The sequence below is a fragment of the Lissotriton helveticus genome, chromosome 7, assembly GCF_964261635.1.
Source record: "Lissotriton helveticus chromosome 7, aLisHel1.1, whole genome shotgun sequence".
Classification (NCBI taxonomy): domain Eukaryota; kingdom Metazoa; phylum Chordata; class Amphibia; order Caudata; family Salamandridae; genus Lissotriton; species Lissotriton helveticus.
Window position 1 is genome coordinate 1,560,256,939 of NC_136068.1, and position 9,613 is coordinate 1,560,266,551.

The 9,613-nt window shown below is 45.4% G+C and overlaps 1 protein-coding gene and 1 long non-coding RNA gene across 2 annotated transcripts; one reads left to right on the forward strand and one right to left on the reverse strand.

The window, feature by feature from the left end:
* The first annotated feature begins 3,086 nt into the window (after positions 1–3,086).
* On the forward strand, positions 3,087–6,141 carry LOC144770499 (uncharacterized). Its single transcript, XR_013598910.1, has 3 exons — positions 3,087–3,153; positions 4,400–4,531; positions 5,238–6,141. It is a non-coding gene; the product is annotated as an uncharacterized LOC144770499 (long non-coding RNA).
* On the reverse strand, positions 3,772–7,565 carry LOC144770497 (zinc finger BED domain-containing protein 4-like). Its single transcript, XM_078655054.1, has 2 exons — positions 6,148–7,565; positions 3,772–3,885 (listed from the first exon to the last, which is right to left on the reverse strand). The coding sequence occupies exon 1, from the start codon at positions 7,545–7,547 to the stop codon at positions 6,153–6,155; it is 1,395 nt and encodes a 464-aa protein (XP_078511180.1). The 5' UTR covers positions 7,548–7,565; the 3' UTR covers positions 3,772–3,885; positions 6,148–6,152.
* Between the last annotated feature and the right edge of the window lie 2,048 nt (positions 7,566–9,613).

The following is a 9,613-nucleotide window of genomic DNA, read 5'->3' on the forward strand; positions in this document are numbered from 1 at the left end:
ATAACATAAGTGCAACTTCTGCCAATTCTGGGCATGAGGCGGGTTTTATATTGCTTTGCCGAACACACATACACAACAGTTGATGCGGTTCACATGAAGAGAGAGCTGGTGTATGCTGATGTGATTCCTTCAAATCTAAGACACTAAAGTATGGGCACGCCCTAAACCAACACAAAGAGACCTTCTTAGCAAATAATATAATATGTGTATTAGGGAGGGTGAGATATAAGCAGCCGCGGGCCGTGGAGGGAGTTACGGTGAGGCAGGGAGGCGGGGAGGGGGAGAAGCAGGGTGGAGCCCTCTCTACCTCGCCCCTCCCCCTCCCCGCCTCCCTGCCCCACCGTAACTCCCTCCACGGCCCGCGGCTGCTTATAAGTGTTGCTAACTCTTATTCATTTACAGCATGTTAACATACTGTCACCATTCGCTTTTTATGTACTAGTAACTATGCTGGTAATTTTGCTACTGATAATATGTGTACTTGTATTCTCCACCCTGCTTCTCCCCCTCCCCGCCTCCCTGCCTCACCGTAACTCCCTCCACGGCCCGCGGCTGCTTATAAGTGTTGCTAACTCTTATTCATTTACAGCATGTTAACATACTATCACCATTCACTTTTTATGTACTAGTAACTATGCTGGTAATTTTGCTACTGATAATATGTGTACTTTTATTATCTAAGGTACTACGCCTGAGAAGACGGCATTAGTAAATAAACATTTCAAATACACATGTGTTCTTCTTAACTCCATGTTCTGGTTTCTAAGAAATATATAACGACCGACTGTTCATGAGTTCCACGTATCCTGAGGTACTATAAGTTCATATTCTGGATTGTCTAAACATTGAGAGTTTGTTATATCCAATGTGACACTGTACCTAGCTTGCTAAATAGTTTTTGATTACTAACGTGAGTTTTGGGACACCCTAATTCGCCGAGGTTCCAATCCTCTGTCCACAGTTCTGTGTGAGAACAGAAACCCTGCGACAGGGGCACCCCCGACCCTTGCTGGACCTTCATCACACTTGCGATACAACTCCAGCAATGCGCCACCTTTACGGCACAGATACATCACGCATCTGTGCTGTTTTTGCCCCGTGATGCGCCGCATTGTAAATGCAGCACACCATAGGTGACGGAACAGCGGCACAGAATGACTAACACATCCCTGGTGATGCGCCAGTCATCATAAATCTATCCCTATGCTTCTTATCTTGTTAGAGATGAACCGCCATATGTATCATCAAAGTTATTTGCATTTCCTAAATAGCGAACTTTAAGGAATAAATAGCGATTCTTTACCATTCCTAGTTTGCGATGAGCTATTTGCTAATTAGCCGAATGTAGCCCAATGAAGCCCAATGTAGCCCAATGTAGCCCAAAGATGGCCGCCAGACACACAAAAAAACAAATGTAGCCCAAATATCAGCCAGATGTAGCCCAACTATAGCCCAGTGACAGAATGACCAATCAGCTTCGCAAACCTCCGTTACGCGAAGCGGAGCGCTGTTACAGATATATATCTTTTTTTGAACGTTAATTTCTCAAAATCCACTGGAGCACATATATTGAGACCTAGCAAAGGCACATCGGGCTACCAGTCCCTAATATTTTGCCAAGTTTCGTGCAAATCCATTCAGCCGTTCAATTATTATTTTTATTATTTTTTTTTGCCCCGCGGGGCCCTTTTAAAACCTCCACATCAAACCTAGGGGGTCAGCGAGGATCTACTATGCCCCCTTATAGTTATTTCCCCCTTTGTTTTGACCTCCTCTTGTCTCTCGATCCTACCGAGAGACAAGATGGCGGCCGCTACGGACTGTTTGGAATGTTGACAGACGCCGGAGAACCAATCAGCTTCGCTTCACAAAGCTCCGTTGCGCGAAAAGTCCGCGAACCAGAGCGCTAACCGGTCCGCTGTTACAGATATATATCTTTTTTTAAACGTTAATTTCTCAAAATCCACTGGAGCACATATATTGAGACCTACAAAAGGCACATCGGGCTACCAGTCCCTACAATTTTGCCAAGTTTCGTGCAAATCCATTCAGCCGTTCGGGCTAAAAGTGAGGCCAACCGCCCTATGGAAAACTCAATGTTAAAAACACGTTTTGGGACCCCCCTTTTTTCTCGGCCCCCACTGGACGAACCCCCCCAAATTTTCAAGGGCTGCTCAGAAACAAAATGTGCCATTTTCCTGAAAATTTCAGCCAATTCCGTCCACAAACGCCAAAGTTATTAGACATAGACTTTTCAAAAAACCCATAGAGAAAAAATCCTAACTATATATACCTACTGGCGACTGCCAGTAGGTAATATATATATATATATATATATATATATATTTATATACATATAGATTATATATATATATATATATACATATATAGATATATAGTTGTCTAAATATTGTTATTGTATCTTTGTAAATATTGGCTGAATAAGTAACGCGATGACTGTTGCCCCTAGTTACATTTGCGATGTATTCCGGTATATCTACTGTCATTGTATGACAGTGTTCTTCTTCTTCACTGGCTCTTGCGTGTTGTTTCAACTTGGCGCTAGCTGTTGCTGTTTATTGATGTGAGATTTTCTTTATTGCTGAGAACTGGAGTTAGTTAATGCTATTAATAGAGTCTTGTCCTTCCTTTGTCCGTCAGTGAAATAGCGGTGGATGGATAATTATTAATTGTACGTTGTTTGCATATTGTAGCATTTTTTTCACGGCCTTCTCTTCTGCATGAATGGAATCCTTTTCTTGCAAAGAATGCTAACGTTACTTTGTTCTTCTTACCTCAGCCAGGGCCGGCTCTAGGGGGCATGTGCAAGCTGTGCAACTGCACAGGGGCACCAAACTTCAGGGGCCACCGCACCAATAGATATCCTTAATGTAATAATACTCCAAGGATGGATACATATTTGCGTTGCGGCCCCTGGCATGGATTTGTTGCCTCCGGCTCTGTTCCACTGTAGCAGTGTGATTTGCAATTATGTCTATGTTTCACATCACTCAATGTATTTATCTATGTTTATTATTTTAATTTTTACATGAACCACAGAATCCAGGGGCAAGCAGAATACAGGGACCGAGTCGGCGGGTGAACCACCAGTTACACAGAGCTCCTCTACTGAGGATCCTGCTGCTGTCCCCAGTAAGTCCAACAGTGCTTGTTTTTTCCTCTGTAATGTGTCTGCAGTGCTTTGTCAATTGACAGCAACCAAGTAGGCATCCAGAATGATGTTTGTCTAGTATTTTTGTAAACGTTAGTATACCACTACTAGTCTTGTGGGTATTCTTCTATCTCCTATGGAGTTATATACATATTACACAACTATGTAACTATGCACACGAAAATTGGATGTTGTTGGTACTGATAGGCAGGTTGGACCTTACTTACACCTCAGTCACAGAACTCTGAGGAACGCACAATTCACTGAACGTCAGCCTATATGGCCTGAGTCATTGGTCTATTGTTCAAATCACACTCCTGAACCCCAATACCAAGATGCCGAATGCTTTTAGGACACAAACCGTTACCTAAGAAACCCCCTTTTGCTCACTCACTCGTGTGAGTCTCTAAGACAACAGACACTGAAAATAAACTTCAGAGTCAAAGTGGTCATTCAAAAGCTTTATTTTGTTAGAAGTAAGTAAGTAACATCAATGTTTTTAAGTGCTTCCGTCCAATACGTTGAAGGGCCCACCAGAAAAAATCCAGAGTTAAAACAGGCATAATAAGGTAATCAACATTTGTACAGCTACTAGTGCACAATAGGGAAATGTGGCAACTATCGGAGACCTCTCACCAACGTATACTGGTCAGATATTCCTCTTTTTTTGTAAGCTATGGAAATGTCCGCTTCGTAGAAGGCAATCTTCTCACCTGCCGAAAAATAATGACAAAAGTGGTGCACGTTAGACAGTATTAAATACATTTATGCCAGTTTTATGCAGCCATGCTAAAAAGAAGTTGTGTAACCTGTAAGCAAACTGTATCCCACAATCCACATAGAAAACTTAAATACGGGCCCTTTTACTTTCCCACCTCTTCAGGTGTATGCATTGAACAATGATGTGTTGCCCCAGAGCGTCTTCTCGTACTGCGCAACAAGCTGCGAGTTAACACATGCGCAAAACTGGATACATTGATGTACAAAGGTTACATAGTTCACTTCCAATTTCCAAGGACTAGAGTAGCAGGACAGATGAGATGAGCTTGGGTACCATACCATAACAATGAATGCTAATAATATGTGTAGTGACTCTGCTGTACTATGCAATGTGGACTCATACTGATTACGTACGTTGGACTTAACTGTTTTGAAGAACTCCATTCTTGGTGAACAAGTACAAAGGGGGCTGTGCATCCATCTAAAAAGGCGTACTTATTTTTATAGGTGCAGAACCCTTACCATCGACCAGTGCCGACGGGGACAGCGGCGCTGCTTCAGCGCTCCCGGCGGGGACAGGAGGAACAGAGGCACCTACACCAGCAGCAGTGGGGGGGGAGCCAACAGCGGCGGGCGATGGTAAGTTACATTCAATAGTGATCTGCATTACTTGGTGGGAGGGGAAAACTTTCTCACTGTACTCTACTGGAAAATATATGTTACCTTTACTTGTCATTAGCATGCTAAGCATTACCACTACAGTAATGCAAGTGCCTGATAGCAGTCGGATGCATGGGTTGTTGTTAAAGCATGTAAAGGGGAAAACACAGCTGCCAGCGTGGTTGGGAGACACACCCAATACCGGTGGTTAGTGGATAGTCTCAGCAGCTGCGGTGTTTTGGGCAAACCCAAAGGCAAGGGAAGGAGGGGACGACTGGGTGCATGGGTCGTTGCTGGTGAAACACAAACCAAATAAGGTTTGTTGCGCGGTATAAAGTATTATAGTCTTTACTAGACATGTGCTACTAGCTGCCCCCTGTTAATTAATGTTACTTTGAGAGTGTTCCCGCCTTCCCGGAACAAAAGGAGATATGTAAAAGACAGGTGTTCGTTCTAATGTGTGTGACCGTTGAAGTACACCCATGCTAATAGGGCAGACATAAAGCCGTGACAAAAAGTCCGAAAAATTAATAGAGGCTGTAGAATGTTCAAGATAGACGCAACACTATTTCTGGTACTCAGCTTGCTTGCTAGTGCTACTGTGCCGCCCACTATGTGTTGAATCAATGTTGTGTTCTTGATTTGCGGGGAGTTTGGATTAACAATTCTGTTTCTTTCTTTATAGTTACTCCTTCCCAAAAACCAACCAGGAAGGAGTTGGCAGTCCGGGCCCGGCAGCGGAAACTGCAGGCAATTGTAGAGGCCTACCGCCGGCTGGTGGATCAGGCCGAGGAGGAGGAGGAGGAGGCGGCGGCAGCAGCTGCTGCCTCTTCCAATGCCCCGGGCCCCAAGCCTGCAGGACTACGTCGCCGTGGTCAGGCAGCCGCCCGCCGCCGCATTGTTACATCTTCGGCGGCCCCCCCACAACAACAACAACAACCACATGCATGCAAGTGTAGGTGCCGTGCTTTCAAAGCAAAGATTCTCCGCCGGGTAGCGAAGTTGGAGGAGGGGCGGAAGAAGCAGGAGGACGGTCTAGAGGAGCGTGTCAAAATACTGGTGGACAAACACCTGAAAGCCCGCCGGCTTTGAAATGGACCCTGTTTTTTGCCCCTTTTTTAATCCTTTTGTTGGTGGGTGGGATGTGGGAGTTGGGGTGTACATTTGGGTTGAAATTTGGTTGGGGTTAGGGGAGGGTAGGGAGGGACAGCTCTGGGTCAGGGGGTTACATTTGTTATATATTTTATTTTTCTATTATCATTATTAAAATATAAAAATAAAACAAAGATATTATTTTCACAAGAAAACATTTGAAGTTCATTTGTGTTTGTTGGGGGGGTGGAGGGGGGACTGTTTCACCAAATAATGTACGTTGTGCAACATGAACATGCACTACGAACGATAAATTAAGTACTGACTGCACCTGTAGTAGTAGGGTCACAAGTGCATAAATAATTTATATTATTAAATAACATGGGAAAATTGCCCATCACGTGAGTCTGAAGTTACTACTAGCATACTTTAATTCCATGCACATTTGCTCAGAGTCGGCTAAACAATCCTATGCAATGCATTGCATCATTCCTTTAACATACCTGTCCTAGTTGTCAGGGAAGAGGAGCTCGTCCTCAAACTCTGTGCGTTCAGACAGAAGTAGGTCATGTAACCCAGTAGTGAGGACGTCTTCTTCACACTCGCTTTCTTCATCCGGCGGTGATTCACGTACTTGATAGTCTGGTGGTATGAAGCGTTGATTCATTTTTATCATTGTCAGCCGCTCCACGCTTTTGGGGGAGAGACTAGTCCTTTTCGATGTGACAATGGCACCAGCAGCACTGAAAACCCGCTCAGAGGAGACACTGGCTACAGGACAAGCCAGATACTTTATCGCCAGCCTGCTCAGCACTGGCCACTGTCTCCTTCTTTCATACCAATAGACCAATGGGCTTTGCTCCATGAACACCTCTGTTGTGTCATCCAGATAGGCCTGAACCATCCGCTCAATGTTCATTGGTGCTCGGCTTTGCTGGTCCTCTTTTCCCTTTGCAACAGCAACGGACTTACCCATCCCTTTCTGTATAAAAAAAGCAGTTATGCTTTTGGTTGGGTCTGCTGAATCAGATCGTGTAGGTGCTGCTTTTGGTACTGTTGGTGCCTGCTGGAAAGCAGACGCACTGCTCTCACGCTGTGAAGAACTTGCGTCAGGAGTACTTGGACTGGCCTGGGCTGGCAGTGGCAGGCCTTTAAGTAACAGCCGTTCAGTTTCTAACTCATTAGCTTCCGCAGCTATGGAAGTTTTGTACTTGTCAACATCCTCATCTGAAAATGGAATTACTTCGTTACTGCTGACAAATAATTTGTACCGTGGATCCAAGATTGTTGCAGTTATGTAATGTTCACCTGACACAATATTGTTGAGCCTTACATTTTCACACAAGCGGTTGACTAAGCCCTTGGCTAAGGTATATGCATCAACTTTTTGTTCGTCACCTTCGTATGTTTCACAGACCTCCTTCACCTGTTGCTCAAGCATGTACAACAATGGGATGGCTTGGCCCATAGTACAGTCCTCCCTGCTAACTGCACGTGTGAAGACCTCAAAGGGTTGTAGCATCTCTGTGATGCATTTAATGAGGTCCCACTGCCACATCTCAATGGTCAGGGCTTTAAGATTAACAGTAGGATCCCCTAATCTTCTTGACATGACATAAGCATTCAGTGGGATGTACTGCTCAAAGAGACGCTCAAGCATGAAATAAGTTGAGTTCCAACGTGTTGGGACCTCCTGTATCAGTGCTTTGACTGGCAACCTATGCTCTTGCTGAATGACCCGTAGCAGCTTCCGTCCTTTGAAAGAATGGTTAAAGTGCGTGCATATTCTTCTGCAGATGGCCATTATGTTGCTGACTTTGGCTTCATTTTTCAGAAAGTCTTGCACGACTAAGTTTATGCAGTGTGCCAAACAGGGTACCCTGAAATAATGTCCTTCTCTCATTGCCTTCACTACATTACTGCCATTGTCGGTGGAACAAAACCAATCTTAAGGCCTCTTGGTTTCAGCCATTCAAAGACCTTGTCATTAAAGTCAGACAAAATGTTTTCAGCAGTATGACTTTTGTCCATACCAAACATGGCTATAGTTGCATGTCTGCGCGTATCATTAAAAATTCCAGCAACGTCACGGAGGCCTGAAGTTAACTTGTCTTTAACACCTGCAAAAGAGATCCAGTGTGCGGTGATGCACATGAAATCTGTAGCATCGCAACTGCTCCACATGTCTGTTGTCAGGTGGATACAATGGACAACACTCTGTTGTAAGGCTTTCCCAATCAATTCCAGCACATCGTGGTGTAGTGCTGGAACAGCCACTCGGGCAAAATAGTAGCGACTGGGAACGTTCCATTTTGGGCAGAGGGTTGCCACTAATTCCAGAAATCCAACAGCCTCAACAAATGAAAATGGGAGAAGGTCCAGTGCTAACATTTTCGCAAGTTTGGCATTGTATAAACGTGCTACTGGGTGGTTCCGCTCGTACTTTCCCTCCTGCCTTAACATGCTAGGAATGGTAAGCTGCTTTGCATGTCTTTGAGTTGTGCTAGACGGACCACCTTGCATCGCAGACTTTGCACTCCTTGGTGTTTCCAGCTGACTCTGGTGCCACTGAGAAGTTGCAGATGCGGAGGATGTGGTCTTTACCACTCCAGTGCTGGCGACAGGGGTCGATTGTGTACCACTCCTAGATAGAAGGTCATCGTCTCCCTCTTCTTCTACCTCCTGATCAACCATGAGTGGACCTTGTACCACTGTATCCCCACCAACACGAGTGCTAACATTTTTTAAGCTTGCAAGGTGGTTCTCCCACCTGATCACGTGTGTTTTTTTCAAATGGGTCGTTTGGCCTCCAGTCCCATAGTTTGTACCAAGCTTACCACGACTAACATTGGCATGACAAATGGTGCATACAGCAATGTTCTCCTGAACTGGGTGAACCGTAAAGAAGTCCCACACTGGGGAGGTAAACTTTTGTCTCCTGCCATAGGAAGAGGAGGACCCACTGCCAATGCCGGATGGACTGGAGGATTGTGGAATTTGACTATGGGACAGCTCAGTCCTAGTACTGCCACTACCTCCTTCTGTTGAAGTGGCGCTTCTGCTGGATGTCGGATGCTGCCGGGCCTTCGCTGTTGAAAAAATTGGAGCTGGTGTTACTGTGGGTGTTGAGTGTGTAGGAGTTATGCGTGGTACCTGCTCATCAGTCATTGCAGCATTTCTGGATAGGGTGAAAATGTTTGTCTCTACATCCTCTGCACCAGGAATAACGCTTGTGATGATGACAGTGTCAGACCCGTCTTTATCACCAGCAGTATCCTGCTCACCTACATCAACCTCCATAAGTTCAAGCCTGCCTGGAAACTTCCTTTTTCCTAGCATGGTCTTCTTGGGATGTCTCTCCTTTGAATGCGCAGATAGTTGTGGCTGCCAATCCGTATCAAGGTCATCGGAAGGGATGCTTTGCGAAGAACTCGATGCACTAACCCTCCTTTCCCTTGGTGAATTCGAAGGAAATAGATCACCTACAGAAGTGGCTTCCTCTTCTTCTTGCTCGGAAGGAGGCTCTACTTCCTGAACTGCCCCGACTTCGGGAGGAACAACTACTACTATTTGGTGCGGAGATGGTGGTTGTTGTTCTTGAGGAAGTACTATTGCGGGCTGGGGTTTTTCAACAACAACTGTTGCGGGCGGTGGTTGTGGTTGTTCAACAACTGTTGCGGGAAGTGGTTGTGGTTGTGGGTGAACAACTCCTATTGCGGGCGGTGGTTGTGGTTGTTGAACATCTACTGCTGGCGGTGGTTGTTGAGCACTTCCATCTTGCGTGGATTGTGTACTACTTGAGACAGCGATAAGTTTAGTTCTGGCTCAGTATCACTGCTCGCAAGCAGAAGGCTGGCTACCTCTTCGACCCTCATCATGTGCTTGGCCCTGGGATGCTGGCTTGCCCCCACTAATGCAGATGTGCTGGTCCCAGCTTGCACCCCAGACCCCGCTGCTGCAGGCGTACCT

What these genes read in the sequence shown, in the direction of transcription:
- LOC144770497 (XM_078655054.1), bottom strand. Translation starts at nt 7,547, where the DNA reads ATGAGAGAAGGACATTATTTCAGGGTACCCTGTTTGGCACACTGCATA.